Below are 21796 nucleotides of genomic sequence, written 5' to 3'. Positions count from 1 at the left end.
ATCCTCCCATCCCAGGATATCCATTTCTCTCTCTAAAGCCCTTCTGCCTTCAAATAGAGGTCTGATACTTCACGATCCCATCCTTGTTGCCAAATGTAGCACCAACATGATATTTACAATGCTTACAGAGGCCATGAATATGCCAGTGTAATTCTAAATCACAAAATATAACACTCTCCACATGGAAGACAGAAACATTTATTCAAACATCAGAAAGCCTAATCCCAACATCAGAAAGCCAAATCCATCATAACAACAAAGAAATCTATACACAATAACAATTCAGGGGGCACCCCCATCCCCAAACCTTTCCCCTGCTAGGGCTTTCCCACAAATGAATTTTCACAGCTTGCTGCCTCCTTCCTCTCTCTCCCTCAGCTCTAACTGCCCTAACCACTTCCTCTCAGCTCTACTCCACACTTCCTGTTCCACTGAAATAGTAATTTAAATGGGAAGATCTTTCCCATTCATTAATAGGCCCATGTGACCTGCCTGAGGGGGTGAATCAAAAAGGGTGGAACAGGAAGAGACAGAGCTAGAGCAGAGCTGAGAGGAAATTGGTCAGAGCAGTCAGAACTGAAGTAGAGAGCAAGTCAAACAGCTAGATTCATGAGTGTTGGTTTCTTTGTGGGAAGGCCTGATAATGTGTACAGACCTCTTGGCTACTACGATGGATTTTTTTGTTACTATGATGGATTTGGCATTCTGGTGTTGGGATTTGACTTTCTGGTGTCTGAATAAATGTTTTGCTTCTGTTTTCCATGTGGAGAGTCTGTTGTATTTCGTGATTCAGAATTGTGCTGGCATATTCGTGGCTGTTGTAGCATTGTAATTATATGTTGGTGCTATATCTACCCATTTAGCAAGCTCCTCCCACCACAGACTCATGTGACTCAGGCTTCCATGTGACTCAAAGAAGTCACATGGGCCTATTAATAGATGGGAAAAATCTTCCCACTAAGCAAAAATACGTTAACAATACACTGCTCCTCATCCCCAACGTTCAAGTTGTTGTCCAAACCTGTTGTCTTCACCTAAACAGCATCTAATATCCTCTTTTCCCTCTGACTCAGCCCCCACCCTGGCATAGACCCTTAATACCTTACATCTGGACCAGGGCAATAGCTGCTGGGAGATTTGCCTTTCTCCAATCTCTCCTCGATCCAGCCCATCCTCCAACTCAATAAGCTTCATTGGCCTCTATTCCCTCCAGAAGCAAATACAAAATCTTCCATGTGGCATCCAAAGCTCATTATAGCTCCTTCTATCTTTCCAGTCATATGGTACCTTATACCACCCCATAATGTAGTTTTTGATCCAGTGACACTAGGCTTCTGGCTGTTCCTTACACAACATCCTCCATCTCCCACCTCCCTGCATTCCCTTTGGCCATGCCCCTGCCTGGCTGTAATCATCTCCATACCATTACCCCTTGCCTGACTCTCCTTACCATCCCCACTGCCTGGCTCTGCTCTTCATCCTCACACTCCTATCTTCCTTCAAGTCTCAGCTAAAATAGCACCTTCCCCAGGAAGCTCTTCTCTATCCCCCTTAATTCTAGGGCATTTCTTCTGTTGGTTATCCTTAGTTATAGCAAGTGTTACATCAGAAATGAACAATAAAATCATTATATCCAAAAGAGAGGATGCCTTCAACATTGGCAAAAATGTTGAAGAAACTATCGGTACTTGATTTTTTATTTTAAAATTCACAAGCATGAAATAAAATGAACCTATTCTATTAAAGTTTTATAATGTTTACTATTAATATAATACATGAAATATGCATGTCACCATTGAGCAGATTCATAGTTTTTCTCTATTATGAATCATATGATATAAAGAGCTGATCTCTGGAAGTCTTCTCACATTGAATTGATATAGAACTTTTTCCCAGAAGGAATCTTCTGATGTCTGATGAGCTCTATACTCTATTTGAATGCCTTTTGTCATTCAGTACAGTGATAAGATTTCTATCTATCATGAATTCTCCTATGGGAAATAAGCGATGACTGTTGTCGGAAGGTTTTACCACACTGATAGCATTCATAAGGTTTCTCTCCAGTGTGGATTCTTTGATGTAGAACAAGATGGGAGCTGAGTCTGAAAGCTTTTCCACATTGATTACATTCATAAGGTTTCTCTCCAGTGTGAATTCTCTGATGTAGAGCAAGTTTGGAGTTGAAACTGAAACTCTTTCCACATTGATTACATTCATAAGGTTTCTCTCCATTGTGGATTCTCTTATGTTCAGCAAGATTGGAGCTCTGTCTGAAATTCTTTCCACATTGATTACATTTATAAGGTTTTTCTCCAGTGTGAATTCTCTGATGTTTAGCAAGGCTCGAGCTCTGTGTAAAAGCCTTTCCACATTGATTACATTCATAAGGTTTCTCTCCAGTGTGAACTCTCTGGTGTAGAGCAAGATGTGAAGTGTTTGTGAAAGTCTTTCCACACTGATTACATTCATACAGTTTCTCTCCAGTGTGGATTCTCTGATGTAGAGCAAGTTTGGAGTTGCACCTGAAAGTCTTTCCACACTGATTACATTCATAAGGTTTCTCACCAGTGTGAATTTTCTGATGATTAGCAAGACTTGAGCTATGTCTGAAACTCTTTCCACATTGATTACATTGATATGGTTTTTCTCCAGTGTGGATTCTCTTGTGTTCAGCAAGGTTGGAGCTCTGTCTGAAACTCTTTCCACATTGATTACATTCATAAGGTTTCTCTCCCGTATGGATTCTCTGATGTTCAGCAAGACTGGAGCTGTGTCGGAAAGCCTTTCCACATTTATCACATTCAAAAGGTTTTTCTCCAGTATGGATTCTCTGATGTTCAGCAAGACTGGACTTTTGTCTGAAAATTTTTCTGCAATGATTGCATTCATAAAGTTTCTTTTCAGTGTGTCTTCTCTGATGTAAAATAAGGGATGAGTTTTCACTGAAAGTTTTATCACATTCATGAGAATTCTCTCTAGTATGAATTCTTTGGTGGGAAATAAGGGATGCATGTAGCTTAAAGGCTTTACCACATTCATTACATCCATAATATTTCTTTCCATTTTGAATTTTCTGGTGGTCAATGTGCTTTGAATTATGACTGAAGGCCTTCTCTCCTTCATTATAGAGACAAAGCAATTCTCTAGTGTGATTTTTCTGATGTCTAATTAGTTCTGAGTTCAAACTGAATGTCATCTCACATTGAGAAGTTAGCACTTCTGGAGGCTTCCCATGAGACTCATCAAGCGCCACCTGCTCAGTAAAGCTTTCCCTATATTTATGATCCTGTGAACAGTTGTTCCCTGAGGTCATTTTCTCACAGTGAATTAGGGCTGAACATTGTCTGAAACTCTTTCCATCTGTATTAAATTCACAGTGACTCTTTTGTTTTTTCTTAATCTTGATATTAGAGTTACAGATTTCTCTCAAACTGAAGTCACCGTGACCATTTTTCATGAATCTTTGCTGGCATGATTCTTCTGAAGAAATTTTCAGCTTGGAAGTAGCCTTCCTCATTTCAAACCTTGTCTCTCCATCTGAAGGAAACAAAGAAAAATATATAGTGACACATACACATACACACAAACATATCCTCCTCCCTCCATTGACAGGAAGTATCTGATTTGTAATCTATTTCCCTAGGGAAAAAGAAGCCTTCAAAATTAAATGAGCAGAATCATTCATTTGAAAGTGCCATTAGTTCACATTACCAGAATGATTTCATTTACAAAGACCTTCACACACAATAACATTGGATACTCAAAACAAACCTGCAACATAGGACCAGCATTCCTATTCTATTCCCAAGTCAAGCCATGAGCACATGATGACAGAATGGCCAGTCCTGCAACTGAGCCAAAACTCAAGTCCTGTGACTGGGCATGCTCTGTTCACAGTTCTAGAAACTATTTTATTATTGAATGTATATTTGTTTGCATTTATAAGTGTGTGTAAACAGTAGTTTTAACAAGTGCCTGATGTAAGTAGTGCACCTGGCATGTCTACAATATTATTTTAAAGGTATTGCTGCATAAGTATAAGTTAATGAACAGTATGACAAAGGTACTGTAAAGAATTTGTTTGAGTTCAGACATTTTTGAAATGGAAATTTGGTTGGATTTTCTAAAGGTTTAATTCTTGCTGCATTCTTTAGTTAATTTAATTGTGCTTATTAAAAATGGTGATTACCAGTTTGCACTCAGTTGTTAGAAAAAATAGTTTCTTTGGGAAGGCATCACTAAGTTCCCTGATCATAGGGAGTGAACCAGTATCTCACCCTGGAATGGAAGGCCACCATTACCAAGTACCAGGATTAGACAATGACCCCTGACCCAATCGGTTCCAGGCCAGTCTCGGGTGAGTATTTCCCTTCTTAATGACTGTATATCCCTCTATGTCATTGCCCTTCAGTGACTTGTCAGCATATTTGGGGAATTCCCAGAGGTTAAGATTCTGGTTCTCTGCATTGACTGTGGGTATCATACTTTTGGTGTAAGGAAGTCTTTAAGTAAAGAAGTCTTAAATCTTTGCCTGAGGCTCAGGAAAAGTACACAACTCCCAGGAGCCAGTGGCAGGATTAGAATGCATGTCTTTTTCCAATCATGTCCAATACTCTTTATACTCATATAAGCAACCCAAGTTTGGGGTATGCAGCCCACCCATGAGTACAGATGCTGCATCTCCAGCACGGGGAGCCTCCTGCTCTATGGGACCCTGAAGAGAAGGGACAGGAAACCTCAGGGGACAGGTTCCTGAGACCCCTGTCTTCTTCCACTGGTGGAACTGCTGGTCTCCAAGGCAATACCATTAACCAGTGAGGATCCTGTACCTCTGGAGACCTGCCAGAAGCAAGACCCCCACATTCCCAAGAGGCATGTGCTCCCCATTTCTGCCCAGTCTCTTTCTGCTCCCCAACACTCTGCAATACTTCTGCTGCACTTCCAGTTCTTTCTTCAAATGCCATACTTTTTGGGGGCATTTTTGTTTCCTCCTCTTTCTCTTTTTTGGCCAGTTCTGACACATTATCAGTCATTCTCTGTAAATTCCATCTGCTAAGCTGAGCAATAGATCTGTTGTTGTGGAGCAATTTTCAATATTATATCCAACTTTTCTTATATTGTATTCAGATACACAGATTTGCCATTTCTGGAATATATACTAAATATTCATATTATTCTACTTCCTAGCATGTCTATAGGCATAGGTTAATTCCCTCAATGATCCCCTTTATTTTTTTCTCTTCTCATGTCTAAGACTACGTCATGACTGCCAACCTTATTTGTCCATTCATCTGAGGCATGCTATATTTCATTCTGGCCCATCACTTTTTCAGGACAACCATTATCTATTTTTAAAAATTTATCTTTGAATGCTTCTGCTCCTTAATTTTAAAAAAGCCCCAAGTTCTTGTAATAAATAGAATTTTTAAAAAAGATTTAAACATTTGTTATCCAAAACCAGTTATGTCCTATACTGGTCCTTGAGTCTGTCATCCTTCCATCAGAAAGTGGACAATAGGCTTCATTCTTGGTCCTACCGTAGCCCCAGTCATTTGGTGGCTGATGAACCCTCTGGGGCTTCATATCATGGTCTAAGGAGTTTGAGGGAAAAATTCCTTAATGGAACACTTAGTAGGAAATAATCGCCAAATCTTGTTATATAGAAATGAAATAAATGTGAATACATCATTTTTCTTTGGGAAAGCAAGTATAGACATGTTCCAAGTATAATAGTTTTCTTACTGCAGTGATTCCAACATACCACGAACAGGCATCCAGTGATTACACTTCTAAGGGCAACACGTTCCTTTAGATTCTCAATCCAGCATCAAATTGTTTCCCAACAGCCAGAAAGGTCTGAAATTCAAATGCAAATTGGTTCCCAGTGGATGGTCCCAGGCATGCCCTTGTGGTCACTTGGTTTCTGTCACACTACACTACAGCAGTCATTCCCAGGTCACCTTGTAAGCACATCTCATCAGCAGGGTAATCGCCAGATCGAGATGTTACAGATACGTGCACAGATGGCAGGCTCTTTGGAAACACCTTACAAGTGATCTTGAAAACGTCCAGGATCATCGCAACTGCTCTACAAAAAATTGGCTCTTATTATATAGCTTTACTGCTATTTTCTGGTTTGGATTTATCCTATATTTAACTTAATACTCTTCAATCAAGCAGATTTCCAAAGGAATTTGTTGGCACCATGGGCCACTCATTCAGAAGAGTTTTTATGAGAGCATAACTACTGTGCCAGTGGTAGAAAGAAAAAAAAGTTATACCTGAAGACATTCTTTCCTTAGAAAAGTTTTTTTTAACATGTAAACATTGTTTAAAACAAACACAATACATGCAATTAACCTTCAAGTACATTGATCACTTAATACAATACTTATCATTAGCCAGTAGAAAAACATCTTTCCTATAGCACCTAACAATTCATTCGTTCATTTTGTTCACTTAAAACAAAAACATTCCCAACTCTCAGCAAGGTAACTCGTAAAGTTCTCCTTCCATTTCCCACCTTATTCATGTGTGAAGGAACATTTTCATTACAGTCTGGTTTTACTATTTTCTGTTCAACTCTGCTATGCTCAAACTGCCATTCTCCTACAAGGCCGTGACCTCTATCCAAAGCCTGGAATCTAGTGTCTCTCCTTTGGTCACATGTAGGTTCTAGCCTCAGTCCTGCTTTCTGTCTTCTTTTACCTTATCACCTACAAGGAGTTACCTTTGTCCAGTTCTAATGTGGATGGGACCTGACCAGACTTAATACTGGAGATCCCAAAGCTTGCTGGAGGGTGTCTTGCTATGGGACACCTGGGAATTTATCTCCCGTCTCCCTAAATTGAGGGTGGCAGTCACCTATGTGAATCTGATTCTCTAAGAATGGAGACACAGATCATGAAAGGAACTTGACTTGATGGCAAGCCTCAGCCTTGGATTACTTCAGCTAAAACACTGGTCATTGGTCTTACTCGTGTGCTACTGAATAGAAAGGGAGAAAACTATGAAACCAGCTTGCCTGGGTCCTCTACAAATTTAGGTCACATCCTCTCAGCTACAACCTGACTGGGGCAAAGCAGTGCTTTGGCATCTCCATAAGTGACTCCCATTCCCATTCACCACAGCAGCCTTTCTGGATCTTTTCATTCCTCTCCAGCTCTGCCACATGACTTGCTCCCACCAACACCCTCAGCTGAGAACTTGGTTTCATATTTTACTGAAACAATGGGACACACACCAAGAATGCTCCTGCCTCCTCCTTATCTCACATCAATCAGATAACCTTCTTTTCCTCCTTTATTTCTTTCTGTCATGAAAAGGGGTCCCTTTTCTTGACAAGGCAAACATGCCCAAGTGATCCCCTTCTATCCTATCTACTCCTCCAGCATATTCCCTACTCTACCATCTCCATTTTCCACTAATTTTCAATCTTTTGCTTTCTATTGGCTTTTTTCCTACTGCCACAAATGAAACCATTTTGCGGGGGGTCTCAATGTAATGGTAATGTAAATGGGAAGATCTTTTCCATTCATTAATAGGCCCATGTGACCTGCTTAAATCACATGGAAGCCTAGTCACATGTGGTGGGAGGAGCTTACTGAATGGGTAGAACAGGGAGGGTGGAGCAGAACTTAGAGGAAGTTGATAAGAGCAGTTAAGAGAGGAGAGAGGAAACGGGCAGGTACAGCTAGTCTTGTAAGTGTTTGCTTGTGTGAAGGTCCTGTGGGAGAAGGGGATGGAATGGGAGAGGAGAGGGGGAGGAAGGCTTGGGAATGGCTTTGTCCCCTGCAGTGTAATGTGTATTGACTTCTTGGTTACTATGATAGATTTGGCTTTCTGGTGTATGAATAAATGTTTTTCTTCTGCCTTCTATATGGAGGATCAGTTATACCTTGTAATTCAGAACTATGCCAGCATATTCATAGTCACCATTAGTGCTGTGACTATTACTTTGGCAATACAGTCTCAAACAACCCTCCCTTTATCCATCCATCCCCAGTAGATATTATCCTATGTCTCTTCCCTTTCATGGCTAAACACCTAGAGATGGCCATCTACACTTTAGGTTTCTGACTCTTTTACTCTTACTTCCTAAAAACTCTGCAGTCCAGCTCCAAGCTTCACTGTTCAATGGAAACTCCTCCCTCCAAAGTGACCAGTGATCTCCTAATTGCTAAATCAAAGGCCCTTTTTTCAGTCCTCATCCTTCTTGACCTCTCTTCAGCTTCTGACACTGTCACTCACCCCCTTTCCTTGATACTCCCTTCCTTCTAGGTTTTGATGACACTCCTCTCTTTGGGTTCTTCTCCTATCATGTCCCAAATTAATCTCATTAACTTTCCTCCAACCCTCCCATCTTCCTACTTTCCTTACACTGTCTAGATCACCCTCCTGATTATCCAGGCTCATAATAGAGATGTCATCCACTGCTCACTGTCTCTCAGGCTCATACTATCTCCCTCCCTCCATCTTCAATCTTTTGGGAAGTGCTGTTGTTTCTACCTTGGTAACATCTTTCACATCCATCCCCCCCTCTCTCCCTTCTAGGTTCACACCCCAATTACCTCACACTTGCAGTTTTGAAAAAGTGTGCTGTTTGGTCTCACTGTTTGAGTCTCTCCCTAGACCTGTCAATGCTCTACCCCACTGTCAAATTCACCTTCCTAAAGCTCACATCTGGCCACATCACTGCCTCCTCAAATAAACTGCAATGGCTCCCTAGCAACAGGATGACATATATAGTTCTCTCTTGATCTGTTAAAGGCCTTCCTCATCTGCCCCTCTCCACCCTTTCCAGTCTTCCTTCATCTCATGCCACTCCATATATACTATAATCCAGTAACAAAGGCCTCCTTCCTATGCCTTGAACAGGACAAACTCTCCAGTCTCCATGGGTTTTCTCTGGCTGCCCATCATGCCTGAAATGCTTCCCCTGGCTCCTCTGAAGCCCCAGCTCAAGCCCACCCTCCACAATGAGGCTTTTCCAACCCTCCTTGATCTAAGTGCCTTCCCTTCCTTGACAAGCTCCAAATTAACCTATATATAACAGGTTTTACAGCTTTGTCTATGTTGCCTTCCCCACCAGTCTGTGAACTCCTTGAGATCAGGGGACATCCCTCACCATTTTTTGAATTCTTGGAACTTAGCAGGAGGTCTCGCACACAGTAGTCACTTAATAAATGCTTGTTGACTTGCAGACAGTCTAGGAAAGAGCTTGTCTCAGACAGCCTGGGTTCTTTCTGTATATCTTCAGAGAGCTCCATGACCCAAAGTTCAAACGATGGATCTTACAGGATCATAGTTTTATCACTGAAACACAACTGAAAGGCCATGGTATCCAACCCCTTCATTTCACAGATGGGGAAACTGAGGTTCAGAGGTTCAGTGACTTTCCTGGGATTCCACTGTTAAAAAGTGTCAGAAAAAGAATTGCAAGTCAGGTCCTCCTGCCCCTAAGTCTAACACTTTCTTCACTGTGACATGTAGCTACCCTTGTACTAACAGCTCCCACAGACCTGTTTTCCCCTCACTCACCTGGACAGGAGGGTCTGGGGTCTTCTTGCTCCAGCATCCATGGGGCTTCCCCTTGTGCAAAATGGGAGATCAAACCTTCTCGGGGTACTGGAAGTCCTGGTCATGGGAATAAGGAAGGGAAGAGGATGGAAAAACACTGGTAACTTAGCTCTCTTTAGGGAAATGGGGCATGAAAGAAGGGTCACAGGAAGATTCCCAGGATGCCTCAAGAGCCTTTCCCATATTTAGCGTTGGGAGCTTTAGAGGGGGATCAGAAGGAGATCATGTGAAAGCCAATTTGGAAGCAGAAAATTCTGTTTTCTCCACTTCCCTCATGGAAGGATGGGTTGAATCCCCAGATTCCATTATCCAGAAGTTGAGGCAAATGGTAGTAAAGCGGAGAGAGAACTTTGTCCTGGATTCAAGAAGCTCTGAGTTCAAATCTGGAGTTAGACACTTATTAACAAAATGCCCTAGGCAAGTCACTTAACCTCTGCTTGCCTCAGTTTCTTCAACTGTAAAATATGGATAATAATATCATCTAACTCACAGACTTGTTATGAGGATCAAATGAAATAACTTTTTGGCACAATACTGACACATAGGAGGTACACATAAATGCTTGTATTCCCTTCCTTCCTTTCCTACCATTTCTGCTAGAATTCTGGTGAGTTAGGAAGGCCAAGGACACCTTTGGTATACCAGGCACCTAAGAGTAAAACCAGGAGCTGAGAGGACAACTTGATGCTTGTCAACAAGGAGAACCTTCCAAAGACCAGACCCAACCTAAAGGGGAAGAGGCTGCTGGGGGAGGAATGGGCTTCCCTGCATTTCCCATCTCCCAGAAAAAGCTGCCTGAGCAGTTTTCAGAAATCTGGCAGATAAAATTCATGTTCAAGGAGAGGTAAGACATGGTACAACTTCTGAGATTAGTCTGAGATTCCTCAATACCAGTTTGATCTTTGACCTCAGGCTCCCTAAAACTAGTAAGTGACAGCTTCAGGGGAAACAAAGGAAATCCCCAGCTCCCATGCACATGATGCAAAGACCTTTTACTGCAAAGGTAGGCAGCAGGAAGACTCTGTCTCTTGGACACAAGAGATCTACATCTTGGCCTTTCCAGTTATTGATACACAATGCTCCAAACCCTGAACACTATGGAGGGAAGGAAAGCAGTTTCTTTGATGGCAGATTCATAACTCTGAAGGAAGTCTCCTTACCCAGGGAGAGCAGGTTCCAGGCATTCTCCAGCATGACCTCCTTGTACAACTCCTTCTGAGGATGGCCCAAGAGGCCCCACTCCTCTGGGCTGAAGTCCATGGCTATATCCTGGAATGTCACTGACTCCTAAACCATCAAAAGTCACAGAATTTAGAGCTGAAAGAGACTCCAGAATTCAACTAGTCCAATGCTCATCAATTTACAGGAGGAAACTGAAGCCCAGAGAAGAGATTTGTCCAAAGGTCACCCCCTTGATGAGTGTCAGAGCCAACACTTAGAACAATTGTCATGAGAAACTCAATGGAATGTTGAGAAAAGGTTTTTATGTTAGCAGTTGGAATAAAATAGAGATATGTGTTTCTAGGAATTGCTTCTCCCTACGGAATCAGAGAAGTTATGTGATTAGAGATACACAAGGATCTCTGGAGGAGAAAGAGAAGGAATGTGAAATTTTTTCCTCATCAGAATAGACATTAGTGATATGTCTATAAAGAAAATTCTAGGAAGAGTTGGTAAGATGCCAGAAGGTTGTATAATAATGAGGTTGAGAAAGAGGAGGGAGTGTTTCCTGTGACCACTGAAAAGAGCATGAAGAAAAAGAAAAGCTCTTGTTTATTTCCTGAGTATCTGAAATAAAATCTTACCTAGAAGAAAGCATAAAAAAGGATTCTTAAGGGATATTAATCACAACCTAGACTGAACTGAGCAGTATGAACCTATTTCCAGTTAAGAGGAAAAGAGCCATTAATTGTTATATGGAGGGCTTGAGGTGACTGCGTGTATGATGAGTTATGGCCAAAACATCTCCAGTCTTTGCTTTATGGTTGCTTTCATTCATTAATGGCATATATGCATTCAGTTTTCTACTTAGTTATAAAGAAATGAGTAACTAAGAAGAGGAAAAGAGGTTCTTTCATTTACTAACAAGTTAACATTTTATTTACCAAGGTTGGGATTTGATCAAATCCATAAGAAAGACACTGCCAGTTTCCTTGTGAGAAATAAAGGATCTCAGCAGACCCCGAGACCTCTGGCATTTGGGAGAACAAAACTCAAGAGAATGAACTGTGGCAGACTGATCACAACATACAAGAATGCTTGAACAGATCTGAAAATATGTTGATACTTGGGTTAGATCATCTGTGTCTCCAACCTTGTAAATGTAGGTACAGCCAACGTGCTAGGAATCTCATGGTCTTCTGTCTCATTTTCTTCCATTTCCTTAATAGATGTGACTCACTTTTTTAGAGTTTCTATTATTTTGGGGCAATTCTCTATCATGTGCATAAAATTTGTTTTGACTTTGTCACCACTTTTATCTCTTCTTTAAAACAGCAGATTCGTGCTGTTTAGAATTCATATTTCTCCTTTAACTTCTTTATGCCTACTATTTATTTCTATTTCTGAACAATTAAATTGATTGATCATTTTTCCATTTTTTTGAGATTCCCAAGGTGTTACATACCCTTCCTTTACACTAGAGTCTCTTGACTCTTTTTTTGCATTGTTGAGTCACTTCAGCCATGTCTCTCCACGACCTGATTTGGGGTTTTCATGGCAAAGATAGCGCAGTGGTTTGCCATTTCCTTCTCCAGCCCATTTTACAGATGAGGAACTAAAGCAAAGAGGGATAAATGACTTGTCCACAGTAATATAGTTACTAAGTGTCCAAGACCGGATTTGAACTCATGAAAATGAGCTTTCCTGATTCCAAGTCCAGTGCTCTGTGCACCTTGCCACCTAGTTGTGCTATCTATTGAGTCCCTGCTCTTCATTTCATAGCCTTTACTCACAGTGTGGACTTTCACTGGAGGAAGACAGTCCTTTTCTTGACTGATAATTGGTTACTTAACTCACTCCCAACAGAAATTTCCAAACTCCCACATCCATCCTTCACCATCAGGGGATGGTACCATGAACTCCAAACCTTCATTTAAGAAGAGAGCTCAGCTCACACACCCCCTCCCTTCTCACATGGCAGCCCTACCTTTGGGACTTCTCTGACCAACTTCTCTACCATGCACCAAGACACTTCCTCCTCCTGGACCATCTCATCAGTCTTGGTAGTATCCCTCAGCATTTCCTTCTGCCTCTCTGATTAGAGGGTGGGGCCATGAACTTTCATTTAAGGAGAAAGCCCAGCAGGCCCATCCCTTTTCTGACATGCCTGCACCGCTTCAGGACTTAATTTGACGGGCTTCTCCACTCTGCTCAGGGTCTGAGACTTTCTCCTGTACCTGAGACTTCAGCTTCTTTTTACATGTTGGCTTTCCTCACTAGATTATAAGCTCCTTGAGGGCAGGGACTGTCTTTGATTTTTTTATATTTGAATTTCCAGGCCTTTCTTAGCACTGGGTCTGGCACATAGTAGGTGCTTAATAAATACTGACTGACTATTGAGGGAATTGAGGGGATTAGGACATCAAGTGGTTAATTGTGGGAATTGAGTGAGCCACACTGACTCCATCTTGTGATGCAATTCTGGAGCTAGTTCAGTTGCCTTTCTATTCAATTATGGGTCTAATCGAACTTCTGTCATGTCAAAAAGCTTTGATTCAATTGTGGGAATTGGGAGAAAACCTTATTACATTGTTGGAGCCTAGCCAAGCATGGCTGGGAAGCTGGACCACCTATGCTCACTGCTTAGAGATCTGTAATCAAGGACCTCAGTTGTGCTGGCCAGAAACTCGGTCAGACCCGAAGACTGATGCAATGAGTTTTCTCACTGTACATCAAAATAACCCACGATCAATTAGCTAGGGCTTCCACGCTCCTTTGATGGTTCACAGATGCTGGAGGGGACTGGGAGACTTCTTTTTCTGATCTCAGGCAATTTTACCTGTTCAGTTTCCCACCCCCAACTTGGAAAGTTCCTGATCTTTCATCCAACTATAAATTAGATGACCTAATATTGTGCTGTTTCCTTTTAATTAATTGACCTTATTTGATTCGTTGCTTTACTGTCTAAACGTCTGTCTCCCCTGTATTCAGGCCTAAGGAGAGGAAGTCTGTCCCTGTGTGTTGGGCAGCTGGTATGGATTGCTTAATAAATCAAGGTGCTCAGAAGATCCAGAGTTTGTTTTCTCAGTCACCTCGCTTTCACTAAGCATACTGGTGACCACCCAATCACCCTCATTTCAGCACCTCACCCCTGACTGTCCTTCCACAATCGAAGCCATTCAAGCTGAGCTGGTTCTGCTTCCAGACTCCTTTCAGATGTCTCCAACATGATGTCCAATATCCTAAACTCACCATATCCTCAAGAGAATTTCTTACCTTCTCTCTCCCTGTCAAAGGCAGTCTCATGCTCCACCAACATATGCCTCATCCTCAACTCCCACTTCTCTCCCCTCTTATCCAATCTGGTGCCAAGGCCTGTGAATTGTACCTTGCAGCATCTCTCAGATATATCCCCCTCTCTCCTCTGATACTGCAACCACTCAGATACAGGCTGTCATGGGATCACCCTTAAACTGTTGCAATGACCTGCTGCTGGGTCAGCTGGCCTCAAGACTGCCCACTCCAATGCATCCTCCATCTGGCCCACAAAGGAACTTTCCTAAATCACAGATCTGACCCTGTGACTCCTTTCCTCAATCATCTCCAGTTTCCTGGACTCCCCCCCCACCTCCAGGATCAAGTAAAAATTCTGCATTCAAAGCCCTTCATGACCTAGACATCACCTGGTATTCCAGTCTTCTTACATCTTCTTTCCTGCCACCTCCTCACTCACACAATGATACTGGCCTCCTTGCTAATCCAGAAGACACTCCATCTTTTAGTTCAGGACAGTATCGGAGTTTGGTTCTTCCTAACTCCACACCCAGCTCTCTAACCACTGGGCCACCCTGCTGTGTACAAGACACCTTCAGGGAGATAGATATCAGTTTCACAGGGGAAGGCACCAGCTGCTTGGGGATCAGAAAAGCTGCCTGGAAAAGCTATGACTGGAGCTGAGCCTTGAAGGAAGCCAACGATTCTTTATTTTAAACAGGGGAAAGATTCCCATGAACAAGTAGAAGACAAAGAGGATTGATGAGGACAAAATTCCAATCATGAATTGCCATCATGTTCAGCTTCTTTTGAACAGTAAGTGACAACATCCATATGTTCCTTGTCTATATATCTTTCCCAAAGTTCTTCTCTGCCCTCCTGGGAATTTTAGCAAATGTTTTCTCTTTTAGGGGGAGTGGAGGGGAATCAGGAAACCCTAGTTAGAGGAACTATGGCTCACTAGATAAAATCCTGGACCTGGAAGCAGGAAGATCAGAGTTCAAATTCAGACTCAGACATTTACTAGCTATAGGGTCCTAGGGGAGTCACCTAACCATTTGCCTCAGTTTCCTCAACTGTGAAATAAAACAAATAGTGCCTATCTCATGGGGTTGTGAGGATTATCAAAAGTGGATTTCAGGAAAAACCTAATTGGCTCCATTTTGTCGATTGTGATATTTCTTTGCCTTTCAGACCAATGCCTCTTTGACGGCACATTAAGTGTCCTTCAGGGTGACCCTTCCCCTTATTACAAAAGAAACTTTACAAGACTTTGAGAAATTCCACAAACTATTTCCTCCCTTCTCTTCATCCTATCAAGCAGAGTAAACAGTAGGAGCTTAACACGCACTAATTAACTGATGGATAATGAAAATACTCTTGCCTTTGGTCTGGTGCCAATCCTGTGCTTTTTAAAATATGTTGCCTCAGTTTACTTATCAGGTTCTTTTTAGTTATGACTCAGTTTACTTAAAATGGGGATAATAGTCACCTGCACCTCTCAGGGTTGTTGTGAGGATCAACTCAGATACTGAGAGTACCAATCTTAGCACCGTGCTGGGCACAGGGGGCCTACCATATAACTCTTACTTTTTATGATTACGTTTTCCCTGCAGAAGTGCTGTAACTGGTCTTACTCCACACTGTTTTCTACTGTCTGTGGTACACAAACACGCACACATACATGAACATATATATGGATCTATATGGAGATGTGCACACATGTAAATATGTCTTCTGTGGCACTGAAGGACACCGGTGGCCACGCCCTCCTGGTGGTGTGGGTCACATTCACGTGGTCTCCAAAATCTCAGTGTACCTGTCTGGTTGCTTCCTGTGCTATCCCTAGCAAGGACCCTGACAATTCTCACAACAGAGTCAAATGAAAACATCTATGAGGCCCACAGCACACAGCAGACATTACGTGACCAACCCCAAGTCCTTCTGGTCTTCCCACGCCTTTCTCCCTGCCTCCTCCTCTCTGACCCAGGGACACTGGTCTCCTGGCTGATGCTTGAACAAGACCCTCCATCTCCTGACCCTCTGCCTTCCAATGGCTGTTTCTCACCCTTGGAATGTCCTCCTCCCTCACCTGGGCCTTCACAATTAAGGTAAAGTCTCACCTTCTGAAAATCAGCTATTCCTGGTCCCTGAAACTGCCTGAGCCACCCCCATCAGGGTGCCTCCCATCTGCCCTGTACAGAGTTTGTTTGCACACAGTTGCTGACAGGGTGTCTTCCTCATTAGACTAGGAGGATGATTTCTGCTCTGCTGACAGTCCTGCAAAGGACCAGACCTGGGGGAGCTTTCAAGGCTGTGCTCCAGGCCTGGCCAAGCAAGACTCAGGGTCAAGAGGTTTCTAGATCTCCAACTGCTGCAAGGGAGACCTTGGCCACTATAAGAGTAAGAGAATTTGAAGATCTTTCCTGCCTCTTAATAGGTCCATGTGACCTGCTTTGAACTTTGGCCCAGCCTACAGCCTGAATTACAGCGAGCTGATGGGGTGGGGGGGAGAAAGGGTGCAGCTGAGAGAGTGAGGCTGAGCTGAGAGAGAGAGTAGGCAGAGCTGAGCAGAGCAGCTAGTATGAGTGAGAGAGGGAGTGATTTTGCCTAAGGGAGCTTGTTTGTGGGGAGACCTGATGGAGGGAAGACTTAAGGATGGCTGTGCTCCCTGCATCGATAATGTGTATAGATTTCTTTGTTACTATGATGGATTTGACTTTCTGGTGTTTGAATAATATTTTGGTTTTGTCTTTGAGGAAGAGAGTTTATATTTTGCGAATTTACCCTGGAAATAAGCATGCACATCCATTGCAGCTGCTGTGGGCATCACATTGGCATTACAGCCAGAAGAGACAGAGAGGAGGAAGGAAATGTTCTGCATGTGTGTGTGTGTGTGTGTGTGTGTGTGTGTGTGTGTGTGAGTGTGTGTGTACATGTACACGTGTGGATGCTGGGCATGCAAAAAAAAAAAGGGCAAAGACATGATCCTGAAGTGATACAAGATAGTGAAGTGGTGAACTTGTCAGGCAATTGTAATGGAGGAGAACGTAAAAAACAAACATGGGGGAGCAGAAATTGGAGGAGGGGAGTTGTTAGTGCACATGATGCCAAAGTGCCAATGCATCAGTTCAAAACCCAGGACAGAGCAGGACAGTGTCATTACTACTGTATTCAGTTTCCTGCCTGTTTTTGTAATGAAATGATCACAGCGAAGGTTATCACCAGCCTCATAATTTTGCTCAAGTCTAAGGACAGAGCACACTCACCTGGGCTGGGGGGCTGGGGCTCCCAGGGGCCATTCCCTCTGGCTCCAGGCTCCCTGCTTGGGTCAGGCCTTGGTGCTCTGCAGGCTGGGCTGGGGAGGGAGGATCCCAGAGGAGCAGAGGTCCTTCCTTTCTCTTCCCAGGCAGGAGGCTGGTCTACAGAGATTTACAAAGAGTGAGGCCCCACAGGGATTACAAAGGCCCTGGCCCTGCCCTCAGGGAAGGCCTCAACCAGCTGAAGGAAGGAGAAAGCAGGCAGGGTCAGGCTTGGAAATGAAGATGATCTGAACAGGAAGGCTACTCCCCTCCCCCTCTCACTGAGTCTCTTCTGCCCCCTCCTCTTACAGAGACCCAGGAGGCAGAAGGAGCTTTGGGATCCCAGGTGGGATGAGACCAGTCAGAGCCTTAATGGCTCCCGGGTCAGAGCTCTCCCTCCAACTGGTCCTCTGCCCTCCCTGCCTCCCTCTCCCCAACTCACCCAACAGAATCTACACAACAGGCTGACTGCTGGATCTAGGAGGGAGAGAAGGTTGAGGACAGGGGGACTCTGGGAAGGAGCTGCCAGGAATGACCAGGGCAAGCCTGAGGAGGGAGACACAATCCTGGCTGGGACTCCGTTGTCTGGTAGGGGGCCTGAGGGCTCAGACAAACAAGGGGGCAGGGCAGGAGGCCAGAGTAAGGAAGGCTCTTGGGAGCCAGGACAGTGTAATAAAGCTGGGTGGAAGAGAGGGGACATCTGAGTGAAAGAAGGGTTCCAGGAGAGCAGCTGAGCCTCAGCAGACAAAGTAACTATGTCCTGGGTCTCCCTAGGAGCTGGGGTTGGGGTGCGACTCCTGGGACCCTCTTTGGAGCTCAGCCTTGGAGGCTGCTTATCTGGGTCCCTGAAGGGAAACTGGGGCAAGATGGCAGGACTCCTGGGTCTTATAGGGAGCCAGGACACCCGGGTCCTGATGAAGAGGAAAAAGGCAGTACTCCTGTCTCCCTATGGGGGAAGACTGAATGTCAGGCAAGGATGATCCAATGGTATGAAATCCCAGGATATTTGAGATGGGACTGGGGGCCAGAGAGACAGTGTTGGGAGACAGGAAGGCTCCTGGTAGCTCTGGAGGACACTGAGCACGAGGTCACATGGGAAGGAAAGGGCAGCCAGTAGGAGCCAAGGGCTCCTGACTCAGACTTACCTGGGAACTACAGGCACAGTGTTGGCTTCTGGGGGGAAGAGAGGGGACATCTGAGTGACAGAAGGGTCCCAGGAGGGCAGCTGAGCCTGAACAGACCAAGTAACTGTGTGCTGGGTCTCCCTAGGAGCTGCGGTCAGGGTGGGACTCCTGGGACCCTCTTTGGAGCTTAGCCTTGGAGGCTGCTTATCTGGGTCCCTGAAGGTAACCTGGAGACAGGGAAGCAAATGCCTGGGATCTGAGAGGGAGCCAGCAGGAGAGCCACAGGTAAGGGAGGCCAGGTAGCAACTTTGGTGCCTGGGTCCTAGGTAGGTCCTGGAGGTAAGGAGGCAGGACTCCTGCATCCTTACAGGGAGCCAGGGCTGCTGGTGGGACAACAGAATCTCAGAACAGGAACTGGGGGCAGGGGGACAGGACACGGGGATCCTAATGGAGAGGCGGAAGGCAGTAATCCTGGGCCTCCAAGGGGGAAGTCTGAAGGTCAGCGAGTGTGAGCCAATGGTAAAGCTGGGGATGGTGCCCCACATTTGGGATGGGATGAAGAGCCTGGCCATGGGCAGGCATGGGGAGCCGGCCTTGGGAAGGAGGAGGGCCCCTGATGATCTGGAGGACACTCAGCAGGAGGTCAGACAGGGGGGACGAGACCCCAAGGCAGCCAGCAGACACTGAGCAGCGCCCAGCTCCCTGGCTCCGACCTACCTGGGGCTGCAGGCTCAGAGTTGGCTTCCGGAAAGCAGAGCGATCTCAGCTCCCAGGAAAGAAAGAAGGCAGAGCCATGATCTCGGCTCCAAGGGCTCCTGCTTCCAGCCAGCCCACCCCTGTCCAGTCCCGCCGAGACCCCAGGATCTTCCCTTTTCTCCAATGGCTCCCAGAGCCAGGTCCCCAGACCCTGCCCGCCTCTCCTCCCCAAGCCCTGCCCTCCATCACGTGGAATGCCTTGGCCAGTGAAATAACCTCTTCCACTCCAGACCCCTCCCAGGCCTCCACACTCCACCCCAGGGCTCAAATTCCACCTGGACCCCGACCCATCCAGAGAGTCCCCCTCCCACAGCCTCCCTCCCTCCCAGGTTCAGGGACTCGAACCCTCCTCCTTCTTATCCGAATTTGCTGGTCTTATTCCAGCTCCCCCCCACCCCTCACTCATCTTCTTCCAAACTAGGACACCCAGACCCTGCCCCCCTCCTGACTCCCCCAACCATCCCCTCCCCCACCAGGCAGGGTGTTCTCCCTGCAGCCTGGACCTCAGTCTCACCAGCCCAATTTCAGTCTCTTCCAGACTGGAGGGGTGAAGGGGCAGAGGAAGGGGGTCAGTGGTGGCCAGGAAGGAACAGGGACTGCAGAAGTAACTGAGTCCATCTCTGGGGCAGTCATAGAATCACATCTAGAGCTGATATCATCAAACCTGGTCCCCTCATTTTACAGACAGGGAAACTGAGCCCCAGAGAAGTGAAGGGACTGGCCTAGGTCACCCAAGTCATCAATGTTGGAGGCAGAATTTGAACCCTGGCTGGACATCATATATCATCCACCCCCACCTGACCCTCCTGGACAACTGAACTCTGGGACAGGCTTTCCAGTTTCCCCAGAACAAAAAGGACCCCAAGCCCCACATTCCCTCCCTCCAACCTGGGCTTATCTTCTTACCTTCCTCCAGGTGACTCCTATTTCAGACTTTCTTCCTTCTGGAAGCATCAGGGGCAGCTCATGGTGCAGTGGAGTAAGAACTGAGTTCAAATCCAGCCTCAGACACTACTTAAGTGTGTGACTCTGGGCAAGGGACTTCACCTCTCTCTGCCTCAGTTTCCTCAGCTGTCCCTCCTAGGGTAATTGTGAGGCTCCAATGAGATAGTAATTGCAAAGTGTTTAGCTTTGACACACAGTACATGCTGTATCGATGTTTCCTCTCCCTCCCCTCCCTCTGTCCACCTTATTCCAGACTCCTGTAATGCCCTTTGTGGCTTATCTCTGCCTGGTCCGATGATACCGTCCTTTAAGCCCAGCAGAGATGCACTTCAAGCAGGGAACCTGTCCCATCCCCCTATACCAGCCACCAGAGCCACAGTGGGTGCTCCCAAATGTTAGCTCTCAGCACCCTCATCACCCATGTCTTAGAATGTTTCTGTGTCGCCCCATCTGATGGGGTCTGCAGCGTGAAGAGGGCTCCTCTCACCAGCCAGGCATGAGGACCAGAGGTGCATGGCCTCAGTTTCCCTTGTTCAGTGCTCTCCATTCCCATTGTCAGTCACTGTCTGTCTGGTTTTCCTGGTGTTTGATTTGAACTTCTGTTAGGTCCCTAAATATGCATTCCTGTCAGACCCCTCCTTTTTGCCACCCCCACCCCCCCCCACCTTTTGGGAGCCATCCCAAAGGAAAAAAGGAAGAAGAAAAACCAGCAGCACAGATGGATGTGTCCACCAAAAGAATACACAGTGAAACTTGAGTTGATGACTTCTGCAAGCCTCAGCCTTGGATTACTTCAGCTAAGACAGTGGCCATCAGTCCTACTCATGTGCTGCTGAGTAAAAAGAGAGAAAACCATGAAGCCAGCTTGCCTGGGTCCACTACAGATTTAGGCACCATCCTCTCATCTGGGCCCTGACTGGGGCAAGGCAATCCTTTGACATCTCCATAACTGACTCCTGTTCCCACTCACCATAGCAGCTTTTCTGGATCTTTTCATTCTTCCCCAGCCCTGCCACATGGCTTGCTCCCACCAACTCTTTCAGCTGAGATCTTGGCTCCACATTTCATTTAAACAAATTGGACATTTACCAAGAGCCTCCTTTTTCTCCTTTATACCTTTCTCTCTTGAAGTTGGAGCCCTTCTGCTTGACAAGGCAAACGTGTCCAAGTGATCCCATTCCATCCCATCTACTCTTCCAGCATATTCCCTACTCTACCATCTCCATTTTCTCAACAATTTTCAATCTCTCTATTTCTAATGGTTCCTTTCCAGCTACCACAAATGAAACTCTTTTTCCCTAGTCCTCAAGCAACCCTCACTTTATCCATCACCTGTTATCTGACCTGGCCTGGCCTCTATCTGTTGTACACATTCTTTTACAATCTGACTTGGTGGGTGAGTTCCCTCTATACCCACATAAGTGGGTATAGACAAATCAGACAAATCTGATTTCTCTTTATGCTTTTGAATTTCATCCCTGAGTATCTCCCATTCCTTCTGGGATGATTTCCTTGGTAGTACTTTATCTCATGAGATCCTCTATCAATCTCCCTCTGAGTCCCTGAAAAGTGTTCTAACTCCATGATGCACAGTAGAGAAGGTCCAGATTTCCTTTCTATGTGTCATTGACCCCAGGAGGAGGTTTCCCAGTAGGT

General features: G+C 45.0%; 1 protein-coding gene across 1 annotated transcript; it reads right to left on the bottom strand.

Moving 5' to 3' along the window:
* Positions 1-1681: 1681 nt before the first annotated feature.
* On the bottom strand, positions 1682-19149 carry LOC140508210 (uncharacterized). The gene is given in 5 exon segments (XM_072615990.1): positions 1682-3537; positions 9541-9636; positions 10740-10866; positions 17283-17435; positions 18461-19149. Coding segments are annotated over 4 exon segments (1929 nt in total). The 5' UTR covers positions 17316-17435; positions 18461-19149; the 3' UTR covers positions 1682-1864.
* Positions 19150-21796: the final 2647 nt, after the last annotated feature.

The sequence above is a fragment of the Notamacropus eugenii genome, chromosome 5, assembly GCF_028372415.1.
Source record: "Notamacropus eugenii isolate mMacEug1 chromosome 5, mMacEug1.pri_v2, whole genome shotgun sequence".
NCBI classification, from domain to species: Eukaryota; Metazoa; Chordata; class Mammalia; order Diprotodontia; family Macropodidae; genus Notamacropus; species Notamacropus eugenii.
The sequence above is the reverse complement of the archived record's forward strand: the minus strand, read 5'-3'. Positions and strand labels throughout refer to the sequence as shown.